Raw genomic sequence first — 22,602 nt, forward strand, 5'->3', positions numbered from 1 at the left:
GATGATGATGAGCATGTTGCTTCTGATAGTGAAAGCAACTATGGTAGTTAGGCTGGTTGATAGGGCAGAGTAAGGAGAGTAGAGAATATATTATTTGATTCCTGTAGTGAGGGGGAGAACATTTTATGTTTTTGATATACTTGCTTTACTTAGTTTCTCATGAACCTTTTTAATTGTTGTAACCATTTATGATAATACATGTTCTTTATGGTTCTAAACTTGTGATTTTGTATTTTTTTTTACATGCTCGTTCTTATTGACTTTTATATGTTGTATGTGTTACTATTGCTTTGAGCAGATTATTATAACTTGTCATATTTTTCATATGATGCCTTGATGCATTTTGTTTGAGTGTATTTTAAGAAAGAGGTTTTAAGTAGTGTCAAGATTAGAGCTGTATTCTTGCAAATATCTTCTAGAGTTCAAGTTTAGATTAGGCTTATTTATAATGTACCTTGAGTATAATGTATTCCATGATATTTATATAGTCTTGTGTTTTTGTCACAAATTGTCAAATGAGGAGGTTGTTAGAGTTAAATGTTTTTGTGTGTTTTAGATAATTAATATGTAGTTCTATATTAAAGTCAACATTTATAGAAGATTTCAAAATATTATAAATATATATATATATATATACACACATATAATTCTTGCAAATATCTTCTAGAGTTCAAGTTTAGATTAGGCTTATTTATAATGTACCTTGAGTATAATGTATTCCATGATATTTATATAGTCTTGTGTTTTTGTCACAAATTGTCAAATGAGAAGGTTGTTAGAGTTAAATGTTTTTGTGTGTTTTAGATAATTAATATGTAGTTCTATATTAAAGTCAACATTTATAGAAGATTTCAAAATATTATAAATATATATATATATATATACACACATATATAGTGTTTGGAATTCGAAGAAAAAGAGAAAAGTAAAGAGAAAGAGAAACCCTTTATATATACCGTTTGGTTGATAGCGGAGAAGAGAAACAAGTTGAAAAACATAACCATGTTGTTTGCGAAGAAAGGAAGAGAAGGGAAATTGTGTTAACATGACATTCCCTTATTTGGTTGTCATTATAGGAAAGAAAAAAAGAGAGAATGGGGGAATGAGCAATCATCCAGGCTCACTTTTCTCATTTGTCCAAATTGGGCGAAAATGTGGAGAAAGCCCAGTAAAAAGAGTGCAACTTTTGAAGGCCTACCACTAATAAACATTTGGATTTTATTTGGAGTATTTAAGTAAAAACATATATCTTAATTTCAAAAAAAAAATCTAATTTAAAAAATATTATTTTTTATTCTTTTCTCTTTCCTCAGTCCTTCCAAACACGTAAAGGGAATGCATTTTCTTTTTCATTTCTTTCCCTGTCACTCCTTTCGCTCTCTCCTCTTCTTTTCTCTTCCCCTCAGTTACAGCCAAACACACGGCACAACTGGGCCCATAATATGATATCTTGAATCTTGATGTCTGCTTATAAAAATTTGTGGTTGCAAATTTTGACTTTTTAGGATTATAAAATTACTTTCTTGTCCCTCAAGTATTTTATTCTCTTTATTTCATTAGAGTTAAAAAGTGAAAAAATAAAAATAAAAATTTTCTTTTCTCTCCCTTTCTCTTCTCTACTCTTCTCCTCTTTTTGCAAACCAAACAAAAGATATAGTAGTAAATTTTCTCCATTCTTTTCACCTTTTATCTCTTTTTCCAAATTACATATGAGAGAAACATTTTCTTTTCTTTTTCCTACTCTTTTTTTTTTTTTTTTTTTTTTACTTTCTCTTCCCTCAAATTTTACCTAACAATTAGTTTAGAATTCTAGTGCTAGGAAACCACCAAGAATCAAGGAATTCCACCAATAAGATTGAATTATTTTTTTATTTTTAAAAAAAGATTAATTACACCTTGACCCCCAAATTATTGAGCTCATCTCAATACACCCCTTCTAAACTACAAAATTAATCAAAGTCCCCCTAATAAAGGCCATTTAAAAAAAAAAAAAAAAAAGAGTATACCCATTACCCCACCAAACAATGATTAGTGTATATTCTTATTTATTTTAAAAAAAGATTAGCGTCAAATCCAGTACCATGGAGCGTGCGTTGACTGCTCTCCAAAACTCCAAAAAAGATGAGACACACAACAGACATAGACAGACAGTTTGTGGAAAGTTAGAATAAAAATAAAAAAGTAGAGAAATTAGATTTAGATACCTTCTATTGAAGGTGACATTATCATACATGTGCAAAATTTAGTACCAAAGTCCAAAATTTAGTACCAAAGTCCAAAACTTTCAAGATCTTTAGTTATACAGTAGTGATTTTAAGAAAAAAAAATGTTGTGAGTTGTCTCATTTTCTGTTGGGTGATCACTCAGCCAGTTCCAAATTGGCATCTTTAAGCAGTTGGGGCTCAACGTTCTTGACTTTTTGCTTTGTGGGTAAGCTTTAAAATCTCATTCTTATTTTTTTTTTTTTTTTTTTACTTTCTCTTCCCTCAAATTTTACCTAACAATTAGTTTAGAATTCTAGTGCTAGGAAACCACCAAGAATCAAGGAATTCCACCAATAAGATTGAATTATTTTTTTATTTAAAAAAAAGATTAATTATACCTTGACCCCCAAATTATTGAGCTCATCTCAATACACCCCTTCTAAACTACAAAATTAATCAAAGTCCCCCTAATAAAGGCCATTTAAAAAAAAAAAAGAGTATACCCATTACCCCACCAAACAATGATTAGTGTATATTCTTATTTATTTTAAAAAAAAGATTAGTGTCAAATCCAGTACCATGGAGCGTGCGTTGACTGCTCTCCAAAACTCCAAAAAAGATGAGACACACAACATACATAGACAGACAGTTTGTGGAAAGTTAGAATAAAAATTAGAAAGTAGAGAAATTAGATTTAGATACCTTCTATTGAAGGTGACATTATCATACATGTGCAAAATTTAGTACCAAAGTCCAAAACTTTCAAGATCTTTAGTTATACAGTAGTGATTTTAAGAAAAAAAAAATGTTGTAAGTTTGGCTCATTTTCTGTTGGGTGATCACTCAGCCAGTTCCAAATTGGCATCTTTAAGCAGTTGGGGCTCAACGTTCTTGACTTTTTGCTTTGTGGGTAAGCTTTAAAATCTCATTCTTTATGATCTGTGAAGTGTTGTATGGTTAGTTTTTACCATTTCTGGTTGTGGGTATTGATAGTTGGAGGGTTTTTGTTTCAAGCGGTTTAAAGAAATTTATGATATGTCATTCTGCAAAATCTTGAAATTTCGTTTGATTTGGATTTGAATCACTGTTGTTGTATGTATAACTGGTTGTTTATGCCTAAAAAGTCTGTACATTTGATGACTAAGAGAGATTTGTTAGTCTTTAGATTTGTTGCAATTTTAAAAGACCCAGTAGACTGTAAAAGTTCTTTCTGCTTTCTTTTAAGGGTAAGATTGCTTTACTTTGGTGCAATATAAGGCTCCAATTATTTAGCAAAAGCGTAATTTTACTTAAAAATTTTGAGTTTCCATGGTTGATCAGCTTACAAATACAATTCAAACTTTTCAAGATCTATAGTGATTTTTTATTATTATTTAAATTTGAATAATTTGTAAATTTGGCTTGGTTTGAATCAAGGAATCTGCTGAGATCACTGTTATCTAATTGTTATGGTTGAAGTTGGTGGAGTTTTTCTTCCTTTCCCATTGGCCAACATTTTGATTAGGTTTGCTAGCAATTATCAATTTCTTTTAAGATATGGTTTATCTATAGATAGAATTTACTTCACTACTTCTGAATCCCAAGGCTTTAAACCCATTTCCTTAATTGGGTTTGTTATGAAAAAAAGTTGTGGGGAATTCTGTTTTGGGTGAAAATTCAGTAGGGACTTACCTCTTCAGACCAGTCAGATTCATGCTTTACTCACTTGTAGTTATCACAATTCAGGACATACTTTACTGGGTCTCTTCTTCTGGGGTTCAATTCTCCATTGATTTCCATCACTTGGAAAATATGAGTCTTTGTTGCTAAGTTTTGTTGAATATGGCTTTTTTTTCTTCTATTCTATAACCTTTATTATGGATCTGCATTTGCTTGCAGAATCTATCAGCAGTATTATTTAGGCATGTTTGGTATGCGTGTCTGTGTTTCTCTGTGTGTGTGCTTGCGTGATTGCATACTATACTGCTCTTTTCGTTGAATTGAGATTTGCACGTGCATCTATGTACTTGTTATCATGACTGTAAATTATATCAGGAAACTGACTTCAATTCAAAGAAATTCAGCTTTATTTCATACCATTGACATCTAGATACATTGTGTGGTGCTATTGCATTACAGGATGTTAATCTGCTCTAGTTGCTACATCTCTCTCAACAATATTTGAAGGTTTACAAGTTCCGTGCAATAAGATACCTGCATAGACCTTTGTTTGAGAATATTATAAACATGGTTCAGACTCTGGAAGCTATCAAGGGTGGGGAGGATCCATCAGAGTTGGGACCCACTGGACAATTAGTTCCCTGATGACAAGGGAATTGGTTCGATCAAATCTGCACCTCAGATGCCTCTGTCTTCCAGAACTAAACCACGTGCAGTACCTGTTTCAATACCCTGTGGTGCTACAACTTCTAAAAGGGTACAAGCTAGAAAATCATGTGATGGGGCAAGCAGCAGTGGAAGCAGTAGCTACATTGATGATAGAAGCCATGAGATATTTAGGAAAACAAAAATTTACACTAGAAATACTCATCGAATACCAATGCTCGGTTCTGATAGTATTGCGCTGGATAGAACTCTTAGTAGAAAGAAAACTGAAAAAAAAGGATCTAACATAGTTGAAATTGTGGACATAAAATGTGGGAACCAGGATAGAGCATGGGCTAACCCTATAAGTATAACAAATCGTCTCAAGAAGCTGGGTTTCTCGAAGCTATCTGAGAGCATTATGTAAGCCTACAACTTCTTCAGATCAGATTTAAGGTTCCTGTAACTGAAACCAGAAATCCCAATTGGTCGATTGTTGTCTGAAACTTCCACCATAGAACATATGCCTGGTAGGAGCCTGCTGCTTTATTTTTCTTCTTTTGGGTTGCTGTCACGGATCCAAAAGTGGGTCTGGAATGACTACTAGAGGAAGCCTTGTCTGTAATAGGGAACTGAGGCTTCTGCGAGCTACCTTGGCGGCTTAATTCGAGCTGGCTGAAGTACTCGATTTCTTTCATTATAAGGGATCCGACTGTGCCTCTAGTACCTACTTCTACTGGAGTGTGTGCCATTTCTTCAGGGACTTTTGTGGCAATGGTGCTTGATTTATACATGTTTTGGGTTGGAGTGAAGGAGACTTGTGGATGAAGAGAGGAGGCTTTGGGGGGGTCTTGTCTTGTGAGGAAATTGCTTTGAGTCTGGGTCATTTGTTTTTGCTTTGTACTGGTGTTTCATATGAACTCTTTACCTCATGTTCTTTATCTAAAGTGAAGAGCATTAGATTCTTGCCTAGTAGGAGGATTGGATGGTGATATGGTCATTGTATTCATGTGCTGGCAGTTAAAACATTTAAATTGCTTACCACTGTACCTTTTTCAAACTACTTGACTTCATTTAAATGTTTGCTGTATACCTGGGTCATAACTTGGATTTTTATCAGCATTTGATAGGGATTAGTAGATAGTGATTCATGTTGAATTGTTATATAGCAGGTCTATTATGGTTCTTGAAATGACATCCAATCTCATTACCTAATTAGTATCATAAGATGATGTGAGACTCAAAAGGAAGGATAGATCTTTTCATGGCCAGTTTAAGTAAGTTGTTACTTTCTTTTCATGTCTTCAATAACAAGGGAAAAGAATAGGATGCTTTTCTGCTTTGTGAAGCAACTTCAGTGTCTCTTGCTTTTCATTTTATTGCTGTTTTAAAAATTGTCATAGGAAAGATGTGATTGAACTTCATTCCCCCATACCATGTGAAGTGTGAACTTTTTTATTTTTTTTGGAAGCATTCAATTTCTTTGTTCTCATGAAACTTTCTTGGTAATAAGAGTAAATGAAAATAAAGAAAATACCTCAGAATTTGGTAAGTCATCTGCACCTCTGTATTTAAGGTGGCCGGTGATAAATTTTATACTGTCATAACTATATTATGAAAACAGATGAATAAGGTGATGATGGAAGGAACTAATAAGTTATGCTAACAAAGAAAGAGTACTTGTACCTTATCAGGAGGTAAAAGCAAGCTATTCATTGTTGGTGGCTTTGCTGGTCAAACTCAAAAGCTGAAAATGTAAAACCATTTGGTGAATCATAAATGCAGTCTCCTCTATCAGTGATGCAAATTTAAATATTTATTGTTTTTGTTATCTATCAAGAGTATATGTTTTGAGGAAAAAAAAAAAAAAAAAAGCAGTGGTTCAGGTCCTGCGTTGGATGTCCCCACTTCTTAAAGATCACACTTATCAATTTGTTCTTATTATCATCCAGATTGTTTTGCAATATGTATTATGCATTATGGTCCTGCAAAAAATGGGCCAGCGGTCCACTACGAGAGCATTTTGTGGGTGAGACCATGCTGTTGTATTTTAAGAAGCGTTGTGCACACTTTGGATGAAGAATGGCTAATTACACAAAAAATTATAAAATATGAGATTTACAATTGCATTATTCAAATTGTCATTGATCATAAATTTTATGGTTTCGATGTAACAAACGTAGAAAGTATGATATGATGGAGAAAAAGTTTATTTCCAAACTGGTTTTGATTTTTTTTTTCGACACACTACATGGCGGTTAAAATGATTATGTTTGTATACTTTTAGTTACATGATATTTTTTATGAATTATGTAACTTATTTAAATAAAATACGAGAATGGTCTTATAAATCATTATTTAGTGGATTAAAGAAGATTCTTTTAAATTGGTTTAGAGGAAAACTTTTTCCCATAATAAATATTATCAATATCAATCAAAATATGTACAATTATACATATAAAAAAGAAAATGTAAAATTCCTGTATATGTAACATTGTTGAGTCAACTAATCACATGTCAATAATAACTTATTAAAATATGCAACATCCATAACATTATCCTTATGACACCGACTTATAAAAGTTGGAAAACATTATAGTACATAAAGAAAAAGAATTAAACTAACTTACAAAAAGTTTGTTAACGACATGAAATGAAGTATATTCTGTCCCTTGTAAAATAAACATCAACACCATGTATCTCTTCCTCTTAACCAAAATTTTCTCAAAATAAGAAATCGTTTTTCATTCTCTATAAACTTAGCACAAGCTTTAAATTATTCTTGTCCACTGAGATATGTATCATATTTATCTTGTCATATATTTCTCCTGCATCAAGCTATGGAAAATAAGATATTGGAATCTCCTGAACTCAATTGGTCTGAGTATTTTAAACAAAATATTACTAAATAAATGAAAAATTGTCCATTAATTAAATTATTTAAATTCAAGTATGAGAAATAAGTACCTGTAAAAAAATAAAAAATAAAAAATTCTTTATTACTCTTAAATCTTAATGCCAGATTATTTATAGATTCAAGCCACATCTATAATGTTTTTTTTTTTTTTTTTTTTTTAAATTTAATAATTCTCACTTCTAAAAGACACTTTCTCAATTTGGTTGCCCGATAAGTAAAAGAACTGCAAAACATTTCTTATATGTAGTTACTAATCAATTAAACAACTTTTCAGCAGTAACTTTTATTGAGAAAATTCTACCGACCAAGGGACTGTCTAGCATTGCATTATAGGGGGAGATCAAGAGTTTTAAGATAATTAAATTTGTTATTTGCAAAGTAGAGGAATTTGACAAGTTTTTAATATAGAACTTTTAGGCACCCTTAAAGCTCTTTATATTGACTTTTGAAAAGCTCAACTTTTGAAACTTTGACCTAAAGAACCTTAAGTATTCTTGAATCAGACCCAATTCCCATTCTCTATTTTCACTCTTTCTATATAATTGCTTCATCTTATGATTGCTTCTGATAGGTGAAAATTATTTGAATTCCTGTCACCTTCTTCTACTTTTCTATACTTTAGAAAAGCTCCAAATGTATATTTTTCTAGAACTTGCAAGTTTTATATTGTTGGGGCCTTCAAAACACTTCTTGTAGATCAACATTAACATAAAAGCTCTGGATGGATCCACCAATAAGGTGTTGCCAAGCATCACATACTATCTCTAAACTTCTTCCATGATTCCATCTCATACCCAAGCCCCTCAAACTCGAATGACTTCTATCCTCTTCCACCTCCATATTCAAAATAAGCAGAAATGGGGCATGATCTGATTTAGATGCCACAAGATGGCCTATCTCTGTTCGTGGATACTTCATACGCCACTCATCACTACATATGACTCTATCAAGCCTTTTGGCTATCCCTTCATTCTCTGGCAACAAGCCACTAAGTGAATTGCCACCCCACATAACTCACATAACCCAAGTCTATTGCCCCTAACTCTCCCAACAATCTTTTAAGCCACTTCTTGTTGATGACCCACACCTACTCTTTCTTTTCCTTTTTTCTCTTTATTTATTTTATCCGTGTAAAAAAAAAAAAAAAAATCATATAGAATGCCATTTGAAGTCTCCCAAATATACCTAAGGCCACCTAATAATTAGTAACTTATGCTAACAAAGGTTTCTTTATTAATGGATATCTTTATGCACTCGTTAAGAAAACTTTGAAAGAATCTCATTTGCATTAAAAAATAACAAAAACTAATAAAAATATGAATTTTAAATTGAAAGTGACTTTTTTTTAAAAATAAAAAGTAGCTCGATTACATTATAAAATTCTACCTTAACAAGGGCACAATAGCACTCGTTAACATACAAGACCCTTCTAACAAAGTCAATATACTCTTATAACTTACTTTTCCTATTCATAGAAATACCTCCCATCTCTTTTTATTCTTCTCCCTGAATAATTTTAGTTTTGTTACTATGTGATCCCATTTTCATTAAAATGGACCTACAATAAATAAGGAGGAGATTGGACCTACTTTAGTTTTGTAAGAGCACGATTTGGAATGGACCTACATCTAAAATTCTAATTCTAATATTATTCTTCTTTTAGGTAAAATTCTAATATTGTTCACTCATCAAAAAGAATTCTAACATACTTGAGCCACTTTTTAGACACAAACGCCACTTTTTAATGATGCCACTTTCTAGTAGGGTCATCTGATTAAAATGCTTCAGTTTTAGCTGCTGGTTTTTGGTGTTGTAATTTCTCCTATGTCAAACTCATAGATAATATAGTTGTCCATTTTCTTGCCAGGAAAGCTGCTTTAGGCAGTGAGCTCCAGGTTTGGATTGAATCCTCTCCTAAAAATATAGCTCCTCTAATCACTTGGGACTTTTGTAGTCGTTGATTTTTCTTCTGCAATAAAATTGACCTTCGGGTCAAGTTTCTCCCCAAAAAAAAAAAAAAAAAAAAAAGACGCCCAAAATTGGAAAAATGGAATCCCGCAGCTTCTAAAAAAAAAAAAAAAAAAAAAAAAAAAGACGCCCAAAATTGGAAAAATGGAATCCCGCAGCTTCTTGAAGCGGTTTTCGTCTGAATACGCAATCTTTAACAGCGTCTTCATTTAAAACATTTCTGACCACATTTTGTCGTTTTTCGTCTATACAACCCACTAAAACGACATCAACAAAAGTCAACAAAACTGAACCACTTGATTGGTCAAAATAGCATACGAATTGAATGGCAAAGATCACATTCACATTACAACATGAAAACAATGCAAATACATCCTATTATTTCTTCCTCAGCCAGACACGAGTGACGAGTGGATAGAACTGGGAGTGTGATAAAGGTAGTACTCTCTGAGTTCAGCTTCTCCAAAACTCAGCAATGGCTTCAATACCATGTACAACCCACTTGCCCTTTACCTTCAAACCCTCTACTTCTCCTTCTTCCTTGTCAAAAACCAATCTTAAGTTTCTGGGTGTACAGAATAGGTTGGGGTGGGTCAGACCCTCTAAACTTGGACCCTCCAATGGCTCTAGAGCCAAGTGCTGGTTCAAGTTTGGTAAAAATGGAGTTGATGCTGAAGGTGCTGGCATTTATGGCAGTCAGTCCCGTGATGACTTTGATAGAGATGATGTTGAACAGGTTCTTCTTTTAACTCTGAACTATAACTTTGTCTATGTTAATGTAGTTATGTTTGAGCACGTAATTATATGTGTCAAGAGTTTGTGAAAGTAATGTGGTTTTTAATGAACTGGGTTCTGTGGAAATTGGACAAAATGGAATGAGCATAAATTGGTGCTTAGGGTGAGTTTAGTCATTATGAGATAAATGGGTTATAATTATCTAATTTAATTTTGTAATTCTACTTCAGATTGTTGAGTTGGGCTTAATAGATAAAAGGGTTACTCTAATTATTAGTTATGTGGTTATATTAGTCCTTTAATCTGGGGTATATTAATATTTGTGTCCAGAAGATGGAACATAAAGACTCTATTTTAGTAGGATTGTTTAATTCTATTCTGAATAGAATCTGCATTGGCTAGGATATATCAGGTGGCCACCCCAATACAAGTGCTAAAGTTTTGGTGTATCTGCTTGTTTATTAGGGAAATGGATCTTCTTGTACAGAGTGGTTGATGTCCCTTCATCTCACAGTTGTTTAAGAAATTGAATGTAAACAATGATAAAAAGAGACAGAACTTGTTCAGTTAAGAAATATTTCTATTCCCAACAGAACCAGGAGCTTGGAATGAAAAATGTGGATTTCTCACCAAGGAAGTAAAAGGGTAGATTTTGGAAATGAGAAGAATTACTCAGGAAAATTATTTTATATGTGAAAAGAAAGGATCTAACATAGTTGAAATTTTGGACATCAAATGTGGGAACCAGGATAGAGCATGGGCTAGCCCTATAACATATTGTCTCAAGAAGCTGGGTTTCTTGAAGCTATCTGAGAGCATTATCTAGGCCTACAACTTCTTCAGATCAGATTTAAGGTTCCTGTAACTGAAACCAGAAATCCCAATTGGTCGATTGTTGTCTGAAACTTCCACCATAGAACATATGCCTGGTAGGAGCCTGCTGCCTTTATTTTTCTTCTTTTGGGTTGCTGTCACAGATCCAAAAGTGGGTCTGGAATGACTACTAGAGGAAGCCTTGTCTGTAATAGGGAACAGAGGCTTCTGTGAGCTACCTTGGCAGCTTAATTCGAGCTGGCTGAAGTACTTGATTTCTTTCATTATAAGGGATCAGACTGTGCCTCTAGTACCTATTTCTACTGGAGTGTGTGCCATTACTCAGGAAAATTATTTTATATGTGTGATATGAACCCTAATGGACCTTCAAAGTTCTAACAGAGAACAGTCAACAAAATTCGACGTCAAGGGTCATGTTAAGATATTGACATCTGAATATAATGAGCACTTTTTATGATAAGAAGTTGCTGCAGGTTATTTCTACAATTCTCTTTGACAGAGTGAGTACTTATTTTTGAACTCAATATATGCCCCTTCATCCCTTGCCCACCAAAAGAAAAGATAACACTGAATTTATTTTAGGTGGCAACAAACTTTAGTTTAAGTTTTGAGGGGGCAGGCTGAAATTTTACAGTTTCTGATGTGGGTATGAGTGGGCATGAGTGGGCATGTGTGTCTTATATAGTGGAAGTTGAAAGGAAGTTTCAAAGCAATTCAATCATGTCTGTGTTTGGTCATCTGTCTAAGTATTATATAACCGTTTGTGGGAAACAAAGTTCTCCATAGTTTACAATAAATGTGTGTTTCTATGATTTAGAACAAATAAATACAAAAATGTTTTAGAAAATATATCGTTGGAACAGAGCTTTTCATCCATAAACTTCTAGATGGATTCAAGAAGTTCTGTCGAAGGACTTTTTTGGTTAGGATGGCTAGCAAGCCTAAGATTCTAAGTTTCTTTGTGGTTAATTCTCAAGACTTCTCAAAATCAAATGTAACCGTACTTACATATGTATCTTCATTACTGTTAATAAAATTACCTTTTTCATATACCAGAAAAACAAACATGACCTGAAAGTGTCATGTAGAACATATATATGTGTAAATTAAGTAATCTGAATGTTGATTAATCATAATTTTATGTAGTCAACGACGATTGTCTCAAATACAGCTACACTGAGAAATTTATTGCTGACATTATTCTGCCTTACAGTATTTTAACTACATGGGCATGCTTGCTGTTGAGGGTTCATATGATAAGATGGATGCTCTTTTAAACCAAAATATCCACCCTGTAGACATCTTATTGTTAATGGCTGCATCAGAAGGTGACAAGCCGAAAATTGAAGAGTTGCTAAGAGCTGGAGCTAGTTACACTGTCAAGGATGCAGATGGACGGACTGCCCTTGATAGGGCTGCTAATGATGAAATCAAGGACTTCATTCTTAGCTTTTCTGTTCAAAAGGCTTGAATTAGAAAAAAAAAATTCTTTATTTTCTTATCAGTTTGTTTGTTTTTTGTTTTTTTTAACCTATTGGAATATCAATCCTATCATGTAGTTATGCTTTGGTAGTGGTAAGTTTAATCATATAAGTTATTAACTTATTATACCTTGAAGTGAAATTTTCAATAATTGCCAGCTGAAATACAATTCTGATTAAAAGGCATTAACTTATTTAAAATAAGAAAGGATGCAATTGATTAATTTTTACAAGAGACATGACATGTAAGAGTGAAACTTGACTGCTTACAATCAATATCTAATCTTTTTAAATAAGTTAATAGTTTCTATACTAAATGGATTAACATGTTACTGAACTATTGAATAAATGTGCTGGGGTTTGCTCAAACCAGGAGAATTGTATAGAAGTTAGCCTTAGACACTCAGATTAGCAAATCTTAATGCACATGGCTTTTAGGTACATAATTACTAGTATGGTACGACTGAACAAATGAAAAACCAAAAACAAAACAAAACAAATAGCAGTCAAAAAGGAAGAGAAAAACAAAACAAAACAAAAATCTTCATGTGTGATGTAGGCACATGACCGATTCTGAAAAAGCTGGGACCAAGTTACTTTTAGCAAGCTCTATTCTTCTGTTACCCTGCCAGTTGACTCCTAAGAAACTGTACACAGGCTGGTGCCTTCCAATTAATCAAACTAAATATTGAAAGCAGCAAAGTACAGAGCCCATCTCCACAAATCAAACTAGAACCAACTATGGGTATAAAAACATCAGCCTGAGACTTATTCCTAAACCTCCAGATCAAAGCTATCAAGCACCCCATACAGAGATCAACAGCCAGAAAACCTCCGGTAGTGAGTGGTATGGCCATTATTAATGGAATGGGAACAAATCTCCCCCACTTATTTGGCAAAAAATCTCTGATTATGTTGATGATGATGCCTAGAGCAAAGGCGCTATAGCAAAAAAGAAGGCAGTACTTTGGCAAGCCTGAAGCTCCTTGAAGAGCATCTGATGCAGCCTCTCTACTAATGACACCAAAAGGTATAGGATAAGTTGAAGAATTGAACCCCAAATCAGGATATTTTACCTGGAAGTACCTAAAGATTAAAGGAGTGACTAAGCAACCAACTGCAGTCCCAATGAATCTGCCAATGAGGATAGACTTTGGGGAAGACACAGTTAAGTAGCCAGTTTTGAAGTCTACCATTAGATCAGAAGCAGAGGCAATAAAGTTTTCTATGACCCCATTGGCAACTAGAGCAACAACAACACCACCTCGAGAGACTCCAGCCCAGGCACCAAAGATGAAAACGCCTATCTTACCCAAACCGGCATTTATGTACATGTCAGTAGCCCCTTGTGCATGTGTTTTACTGAAAGCAAAAAGTGGACACAATATGTACATGACCACAACGTAGTACCATTTGACCTGAGGAAAGATTATTGGAAGAACTATTATGGAAACAAGCATCAGTGCAGCACAGCCAGCCAAAGAATATTTTGTTGAAATTTTGTCCTTGAGGAAGTTTTGGGTCCTAAACTGCTCATCAATATCCAAAGCTGAGCTTCCGTCAGTGGAATGTGGATCAGCAAGTGGAAGAGCAGCAGTAGTGTCTTTTTCCTGGAGTTTGCGGTACAATCCAATGATAATAAGTTTCAAGATTTGGTAGAAGCTATCCCCAAGAATCATCGATGAAGTAACGAAGGTCTACACACACACACACGCACGCACAAAATGTATCAGTCTCCAAATCGATAAATATACAAGAAGGAATGAAGCTTGCATGCCATATGCAGTACAATTATATATATATATATATATAAAGTTGTATGAATTGAGCAAGACATTACTCTGTAAGCACTGTAGCCATGGAAGCTATCTCGACCGACTTCATTAGTATACCACTTTCCACTTTTCTTTTGTAACTCAGGAAACATGAAGGTGTATCCAAATATTGCTCCAATCAATACAGATATGGTTGTGCTGTATGGGCACATCATGCCAACCCCAACATATGTACCCGCCCAATCCCAATAGAAGCTGCATGTTATTGCCAACAAAAAGAGTAATATACATATTAGTAGGGGTGTTCGTGGTGCGTGTGGTTTTGGGCCATTTTTAACACCGCACTTTGCGGTGCGGTTTAAAATTTAGCCAAAACCATAACTGTGCCGTATCTCATTTTTGCGGTCACATGTGTAGTACAATGTATAAGATGCAGTTTGAATGGTTTGAAGTTAGTATATTTTTCAAATTTTGGGCTTTTCCTACTGAGCCCAAAACTAATTTTTCCCTTTGTTTTGGTCCAAATTTTAAACTATTGAGTTAGTTTTTCTTTATTTTGGGCTGAATTTCCTAATCAACATTTGCTAGGGTTATCAAATTTTTGTTGTTGAAAACTAGGGTTATTAAACTACTAATAATATATTTAATATTAAAAATAATTAAATATATTAATATATAAAGAGAGTGTGGTGTGGTGTGGTGCACTGCGATGCACTATTGCTTGCAGTGCAGTGCGGTTATGTCATTTTGCAGGCAGTTTTAGTGCGATTTTTACGGTTTTTGCAGTTTGGTGAACTCCCCTACATATTAGCCATGCATATATCATGAGTTATAAAAAAAGAATAAAAAAGTGTCCATTGTTGACACTCAGTATAAACTGGTTTATCATGGAAGAAGCAATGAAGAGTGTAGAAGACATTAATAATATCACGGCATCAACTTTTTACGTACCCGGCTTCTGTTGCTTTGAAACCAAATAAGGGAAAGAAACTAAAGCCACAGAATCTCCCTCCAGTAAAGAGCCACATGACACCACTCCAAATGAAGCTAAAGGAGAAGAACTTGCCAAATGTCGTCACTTGTTTCCTACAATTCAATTAGTACAGAAACAATGAGAACCCTTTTATGCATAAAATATATTACCTGCGTGTGTAAGAGAGAAAGAGAGAGGGAGCAATACCTTGCGAACTTGGTCTTGAGAGGAGCTTGGATGCTGTTGATAAGGTAACCAATTGACTGCCCACTAGGGAACAACCATTTATAGTCTACGATAATAACCTGAAAACCAACAAATAATACATAAAAAATTGAAATCTTAAATGGTCTTAACCAAACACACCCTAAGTTAAGATATGGTTAAATTAATAAAGTAAATACGTTGATGATAGTCAAAGGTCAGTAAGTTTGTAGTAATAGGAAAAGAAAAAGAGATAGAGAATATAAAATAAATTTTAAGTTTTAAAATTGCTAATATACACACAATTTTTGAAAAAAAAAAAATGCATACCAAATGTAGAAAACTCCTGTTTTGTGGGGTCTAAGAAAGATGGTTGAAATTATAGAGATTGATTTCAAGAGAGGCCGAATATTACTTTGTGTATCTAAAATAAATTTCTAACAAATAATATGAATCTATAATTAGTTTTGATTTAGAGAAGTATAATACTTTTATAACAAATCTTAGATAAAAAGTTATTATTAGCTTTAATTTGAATCAACTTCTATAATTACTTTTTTTTTTCTCTTCAGTAATGGCCAGTATTATCGATTATTTAAAATTTGTTGTGAAAATATTGTCGACGTCAGATTTTTCTTTTATTTATTAATGACTGAAATTGTAAAAAAATAAAAATAAAAATAAAAATAAAACAGATTGTAATATGATCTCCTAGAAAGAATAGTTCGTTTATAGTAAAAAAAAGAGAAAAGAATTAATTAGTTTGTATGACCTACCTTTCGAAAAGGCGCCATAAAGAAGAGGCCCACGAAAGATGTAGCAAGGTAAAAGACGAAAAGCCAGCCAACACTTGGGTTCTTAACGTTCAGCTTATCAACAATTGGTGGATCCCTTTGCTTTGCAGCAGTAAGGGACATTCCAAAAATGAAGCTAGACAAGCCCCCTGTGTGTTCAAATAACTTACCAAAATTCATTTTTAACAAAATCAACCATAACATACACACATATCAAACTAGCAATGTACAAATAATTGTATCTCTAAGTGTTCCGTTGCTTGAAAATTGAACAAACGTACCAGAAGAAGTAACACCAGTGATTCCAAGGACTGTAGCTTGAATCAAGGTATTCTCTTGCCTAGTGAGAGGTGGACCTAAAATCCCACATTTGTCAATGATCATGATCCAAGTTTTGATGCAGGAGAACCCTACAATCCCAGCATACATGTTTATAGGATTAAAATTTCCGCTATACAAACTTTGCTTCATCGCCAAGGCAGTGAACAAAGTACCCAAAACAATGCTCACTACAAAAGCTCTTATAGTCAACTGATTCCTCCACGTGGGAATTGCCTTCTCCTTGAAAGCTATTTCAATTGAAGGCATATCATTCCCTTTACCATTTCCTAGGCTCACATCTCTCTCAAACCTTGTATATGGAGCCTGTAGATTTTCAATTTCCATTGGATAGTGAAGATTCTCAAACTCACTCGGCTTGGTATTTGGCTGCATTGGGCGGTGGTGCTGTTGGTGTTGGTGGTTTATATGTATATATTTTGAGCAGTCTGTCGTATGAGGACCCAGTCTTGCATCCTTGTGTGTGTATATATATATATTTATTTATTTATGCAGTGGCCTAATGCTATTGTATTGGTGGTTTAGAGTGGAGGGTTTGGAAATTTTCTGTTTGAAGATTTTGCTAATTTTGTATCCTTAGTTTGAGATAGCCGTACATTGACTTCTTGTCAATGCAAACCAATGATAGTTCTGTAAGGGAGGATCCATTCTTCCTGAAGAATTTACTAGAGAAAATAAAGAAATCGTTTAAACTAATTTATGTAACATTATAAATAAATAAATAAAACTGTTTATACTTGGTCAATGGTCATGGTAAAACTAAAAACAAACAACTAATACTACACACAAACTATTTTATAATATTTTTATGAACTGTTGATTTGACAAATTCTTACTGGTTCTCATCTAGGCCTTACCACTAATATCACATTTTTACATATCAATAATCATCCATCATTGTAAAATAGTTTGTGACTTTAGCATTTTTTCAAAACAAATTAACAGAATACACCTCGATCAATCTTATTCAAATATATTTTTGAGTAAACTAACTAACTGAATTTCAAATAGATCTAGTATTCCGTTATTTAAAATTTTAAATGAGGTGACCACATGTAAACTAATAAATACAATAAAAAATCTAAATTGTAATATTGACTAGTTCTATTTCACTTGAAATGGAGAGAATTCCCTATAGGCATTAGTTTGTAAGATAATTTAATTTCTTGATTTTGTTTGCACAATAAAATTGGGTGCATCATTGTATACTAATTCCACGGCATTTTTGTTCTTTCTTGCCAAAAAAATAAAAAAAATACTAAGCTTATTGGTCAATTTCAAAATTAATTAACCATTTTGCTGCTTTGAATTGACAAATGGTAACATAATATTTAAAATTTTTATTCAAAAATATTGAACTGATTTCGAATTCCAAAATTTTTTATTCATCTTTGAAATTTCATTATGCAACCAAGAAGGAAAAAATTGACTTTAAATTGGCTTAGAACTATCTTTTTCCATCCCATTACATGAAAATTAAAGAGATCATCTATGCGTAACTTTAGTCACATGACTTTTTTAATGAATCATTCATGTGACTTATTTAAATAATATGCATGAATTATTTGATAAATCCACATAATCAGTTTGAAAAAATAGCTCCAAATTAGTTTGGAGCCAAAACTTTGTCCCTAAAAAAATTCCCAAATGATAAAATTTGGAGAAACATGGGTTAGGATGGCAAGGAGCTAGGTTTACACATTTGAGCAGATGTAGTCCCATTATAGTTTCTCAAAATATTGTGTCTGGACAAATGGATAGATCATGAGTAGTTAATAGTTATAGATTAGGACCTTAACTTTATTGCGAGTGGTGGGCTTTCTAATCTTTTTTAAATAAGTTAATAGTTTCTATTCTAAGGCTGTGTTTGTGATTCGTTTATTTTACTGAAACTGAAAACTTTTTAGTGAAAGTACTGTAAATAAAGGTAAAAATTAGCTAAAATAGTACAGTGAGATTTATGAATAGTACCAATAAGTGCAGTGAAGCTTATAAATAGTAGCAAAAATAAGCTGAATAGTAAAATAAATTGACAAAATTAATTGGACACTAAATGGACTAATATGCTACTGAAATATTGAATAAATGTGCTGGGGTTTGCTCAAGGGAGGAGAATTGTATAGAAGTTAGCTTTAGACACTCTGATTAGCAAATCTTAATGCACATGGCTTTTAGGTACATAATTACAAGCATAGTACGCCTGAACAAATGAAAAACCAAAAACAAAACAAAACAAAACAAATAGCAATAAAAAAGGAAGAGAAAAACAATACAAACAAAACAAAAATCTTCATGCGTGATGTAGGCACATGACTGATTTTGCAAAAACTAGGACCAAGTTACTTTTAGCAAGCTCTATTCTTCTGCTACTCTTCCGGTTGAGTCTTAAGAAACCTTACACAGGCTGGTGGCTTCCAATTAATCAAAAAGAATACTGAAACCAGCAAAGTCCAAAGCCCATCTCCACAAATCAAACCAGAACCAACTATGGGTATAAAAACATCAGCCTGAGACTTATTCTTAAACCTCCAGATCAAAGCAACCAAGCTCCCCAGACAGAGATCAACAGCCATATAACTTCCGATAGTGATTGGTACAGCCATTATCAATGGAATGGGAACAAATGTCCCCCACTTCTTTGGCAAAACATCTCTGATTATGTTGATGATGATGCCTAGAGCAAAGGCACAATAGCAAAAAAGAAGGCAGTACTTTGGCAAGACTGAAGGTCCTTCAAGAGCAAATGATGCAACATCTCTAGTCGGGCCAGCAAAAGGTACAGGATAAGTTGAAAAATTGATCCCCAAATCAGGATAAGTTACCTGGAAGTACCTAAAGATTAAAGGAGTGATAATGCAACCAGCTGCAATCCCAGTGAATTTGCCAATGAGGATAGACATTGGGGAAGACACAGTTAAGTAGCCAGTTTTGAAGTCTACCATTAGATCAGAAGCAGAGGAAACAAAGTTTCCTATGACCCCATTAGCAGCCAGAGCAACAACAATACCACCTCGAGAGACTCCAGCCCAGCTTCCAAAGATGAAAATGGCTATCTTACCCACATTGGCAGTTACTATGGTCATGTCAGTAGCCCCTTGTGCATGTATTTTACTGAAAGCAAAGAGTGGACACAATATGTACATGACCACAACGTAGTACCATTTGACCTGAGGAAAGATTATTGGAAGAACTATTATGGAAACAAGCATCAGTGCAGCACAGACAGCGAATGAATATTTTGTTGAAATTATGTCATTGAGGAAGTTTTGCGTCCTGAACTGCTCATCAATTTCCAAGGCTGAGCTTCCAGCAGTGGAATGTGTATCAGCAACTGGAAGAGCAGTAGTAGTGTCTTTGTCCTGGAGTTTGCGGTACAATCCAATGATAATAAGTTTCAAGATTTGGTAGACGCTATCACCAAGAATCATCGCTGTAGAAACTAAGGACTACAAAAAAAAAAAAAAAAAAAAAAAAAAGAAGAGCAGCAGTAGTGTCTTTTTCCTGGAGTTTGCGGTACAATCCAATGATAATAAGTTTCAAGATTTGGTAGAAGCTATCCCCAAGAATCATCGATGAAGTAATGAAGGTCTACACACACACACGCACGTACAAAATGTATCAGTCTCCAAATCGATAAATATACAAGGAATGAAGCTTGCATGCCATATGCAGTACAATTATATATATATATATATATAAAGTTGTATGAATTGAGCAAGACATTACTCTGTAAGCACTGTAGCCATGGAAGCTATCTCGACCGACTTCATTAGTATACCACTTTCCACTTTTCTTTTGTAACTCAGGAAACATGAAGGTGTATCCAAATATTGCTCCAATCAATACAGATATGGTTGTGCTGTATGGGCACATCATGCCAACTCCAACATATGTACCCGCCCAATCCCAATAGAAGCTGCATGTTATTGCCAACAAAAAGAGTAATATACATATTAGTAGGGCTGTTCGTGGTGCGTGCGGTTTTGAGCCATTTTTACCACCGCACTTTGCTGTGCGGTTTAAAATTTAGCCAAAACCATAACTAAGCCGTATCTCATTTTTGCGGTCACATGTGTGGTACAATATATAAGATGCGATTTGAATGGTTTGAAATTGATATATTTTTCAAATTTTAGGCTTTTCCTACCGAGCCCAAAACTAATTTTTCCCTTTGTTTTGGTCCAAATTTTAAACTATTGAGTTAGTTTTTCTTTATTTTGGGCTGAATTTCCTAATCAACACTTGCTAGGGTTATCAAAATTTTTTTTTTGAAAACTAGGGTTATTAAACTATTAATAATATATTTAATATTAAAAATAATTAAATATATTAATATATAAAGAGAGTGTGGTGTAGTGCGATGCACTATTGCTTGCAGTGCAGTGCGGTTATGTCATTTTGCGGGCAGTTTTAGTGCGATTTTTACGGTTTTTGCAGTTTGGTGAACTCCTCTACATATTAGCCATGCATATATCATGAGTTATAAAAAAAGAATAAAAAAGTGTCCATTGTTGACACTCAGTATAAACTGGTTTATCATGGAAGAAGCAATGAAGAGTGTAGAAGACATTAATAATATCACGGCATCAACTTTTTACGTACCCGGCTTCTGTTGCTTTGAAACCAAATAAGGGAAAGAAACTAAAGCCACAGTTATCTCCCACCAGTAAACGAGCCCACATGACACCACTCCAAATGAAGCTAAAGGAGAAGAACTTGCCAAATGTTGTCACTTGTTTCCTACAATTCAATTAGTACAGAAACATGAGAACCCTTTATGCATAAAAATATATACCTGTGTGTGAGAGAGAAAGAGAGAGGGAGCAATACCTTGCGAACTTGGTCTTGAGAGGAAGTTGGATGGTTGATAAGGTAACCAATTGACTGCCCACTAGGGAACAACCATTTATAGTCTACGATAATAACCTGAAAACCAACATAATACATACAAAATTGAAATCTTAAATGGTCTTAACCAAACACACCCTAAATTAGATATGGTTAAATTAATAAAGTAAATACGTTGATGATAGTCAAAGGTCAGTAAGTTTGTAGTAATAGGAAAAGAAAAAGAGAGAATATAAAATAAATATTAGTTTTAAATTGCAATATACACACAATTTTGAAAAAAAAAATGCATACAAATGAGAAAACTCCTATTTTGTGGGGGTCTAAGAAAGATAGTTGAAATTATAGAGATGATTTCAAGAGAGACTGAATATTATTTGTGACTAAACACAAATCATAAAGTATAAGAATATACTAACAAACATTAGTTATGAAAACAAACCTAAAAGTGAATTAGTCTTTATTTAGTTAATATATTTAAACAATATAAGTGGCATTATAAAAAATAATAAAAAGAAAGGAAGGAAGTAATTAGTTTGTAAGACTACCTTTCGAAAGGCACTATAAAGAAGAGGCCTACAAAAGATGTAGTAAGATAAAAGGCCAAAAGCCAGCCAACACTTGGGTTCTTAATGTTTAGCTTATCATCAATTACTGGATCCCTTTGCTTTGCAGTAGCAAGGGACATTCCAAAAATGTAGCTTGCCAAGCCCCCTGTGTGTTCAAATAAATTATCAGAACTCATTTTTAACAAAATCAACCATAACATACACACATATCAAACTAGCAATGTACAAATAATAGTATCTCTAAGTGTTCCATTGCTTGAAAATTGAACATACGTACCAGAAGAAGTAACACCAGTGATTCCAAGGACTGTAGCTTGAATCAAGGTATTCTCTTGCCTAGTGAAAGGTGGGCCTAAAATCCCACATTTATCAATGATCAAGATCCAAGCTTTGATGCAGGAGAACCCTACAATCCCAGCATACATGTTTATAGGATTAAATCCGTAAAAACTTTGCTTCATCGCCAAGCAAGTGAACAAAGTACCCAAAACAATGCTCACTACAAAAGCTCTTATAGTCAACTGATTCCTCCAGTGGAATTGCCTTCTCCTTGAAACATCAATTCAATTGAAGGCAAGGTCATTCCCTTTGCCATTTCCTAGGCTACATCTCTCTCCAGCCTTTATATGGAGCCTGTGATTTTCAATTTCCATTGAG

The 22,602-nt window shown here is 33.8% G+C and overlaps 3 protein-coding genes and 1 long non-coding RNA gene across 4 annotated transcripts; 2 read left to right on the forward strand and 2 right to left on the reverse strand.

The window, feature by feature from the left end:
• The first annotated feature begins 2,526 nt into the window (after positions 1-2,526).
• LOC136069453 (uncharacterized) lies at positions 2,527-5,587 on the forward strand. The gene is made up of 2 exons (XR_010630681.1): positions 2,527-3,114; positions 4,323-5,587. It is a non-coding gene; the product is annotated as an uncharacterized LOC136069453 (long non-coding RNA).
• A 4,185-nt stretch (positions 5,588-9,772) lies between these two features.
• On the forward strand, positions 9,773-12,621 carry LOC111998917 (protein LHCP TRANSLOCATION DEFECT). The gene is made up of 2 exons (XM_065777994.1): positions 9,773-10,129; positions 12,176-12,621. Exons 1-2 carry the CDS (start codon positions 9,869-9,871, stop codon positions 12,431-12,433), a joined length of 519 nt encoding a protein of 172 aa, XP_065634066.1. The 5' UTR covers positions 9,773-9,868; the 3' UTR covers positions 12,434-12,621.
• Positions 12,622-13,063: 442 nt separating this feature from the next.
• LOC111998908 (probable metal-nicotianamine transporter YSL7) lies at positions 13,064-16,903 on the reverse strand. The gene is made up of 6 exons (XM_065778005.1): positions 16,471-16,903; positions 16,172-16,338; positions 15,399-15,496; positions 15,170-15,304; positions 14,284-14,473; positions 13,064-14,140 (listed from the first exon to the last, which is right to left on the reverse strand). Exons 1-6 carry the CDS (start codon positions 16,901-16,903, stop codon positions 13,064-13,066), a joined length of 2,100 nt encoding a protein of 699 aa, XP_065634077.1.
• A 1,991-nt stretch (positions 16,904-18,894) lies between these two features.
• Positions 18,895-22,370, reverse strand: LOC136069456 (probable metal-nicotianamine transporter YSL12). The gene is made up of 6 exons (XM_065778006.1): positions 22,223-22,370; positions 21,957-22,090; positions 21,359-21,454; positions 21,249-21,268; positions 20,255-20,444; positions 18,895-19,887 (listed from the first exon to the last, which is right to left on the reverse strand). Exons 1-6 carry the CDS (start codon positions 22,368-22,370, stop codon positions 18,895-18,897), a joined length of 1,581 nt encoding a protein of 526 aa, XP_065634078.1.
• Positions 22,371-22,602: the final 232 nt, after the last annotated feature.

This window comes from Quercus suber, unplaced genomic scaffold (assembly GCF_002906115.3).
Source record: "Quercus suber isolate HL8 unplaced genomic scaffold, Cork oak 2.0 scaffold_171, whole genome shotgun sequence".
Lineage (NCBI taxonomy): Eukaryota > Viridiplantae > Streptophyta > Magnoliopsida > Fagales > Fagaceae > Quercus > Quercus suber.

Coding starts and splice junctions, on each gene's coding strand:
- LOC111998917 (XM_065777994.1), top strand. CDS start 9,869: ATGGCTTCAATACCATGTACAACCCACTTGCCCTTTACCTTCAAACCC. Junction 10,130..12,175: donor ATAGAGATGATGTTGAACAG/GTTCTTCTTTTA, acceptor TCTGCCTTACAG/TATTTTAACTACATGGGCAT.
- LOC111998908 (XM_065778005.1), bottom strand. CDS start 16,903: ATGCAGCCAAATACCAAGCCGAGTGAGTTTGAGAATCTTCACTATCCA. Junction 15,497..16,171: donor TTATGGCGCCTTTTCGAAAG/GTAGGTCATACA, acceptor GTTGGTTTTCAG/GTTATTATCGTAGACTATAA. Junction 14,474..15,169: donor TTCAAAGCAACAGAAGCCGG/GTACGTAAAAAG, acceptor AATAACATGCAG/CTTCTATTGGGATTGGGCGG.
- LOC136069456 (XM_065778006.1), bottom strand. CDS start 22,370: ATGTATGCTGGGATTGTAGGGTTCTCCTGCATCAAAGCTTGGATCTTG. Junction 21,455..21,956: donor TTTATCTTACTACATCTTTT/GTAGGCCTCTTC, acceptor GTTGGTTTTCAG/GTTATTATCGTAGACTATAA. Junction 19,888..20,254: donor ATGGCTACAGTGCTTACAGA/GTAATGTCTTGC, acceptor CGCAAACTCCAG/GACAAAGACACTACTACTGC.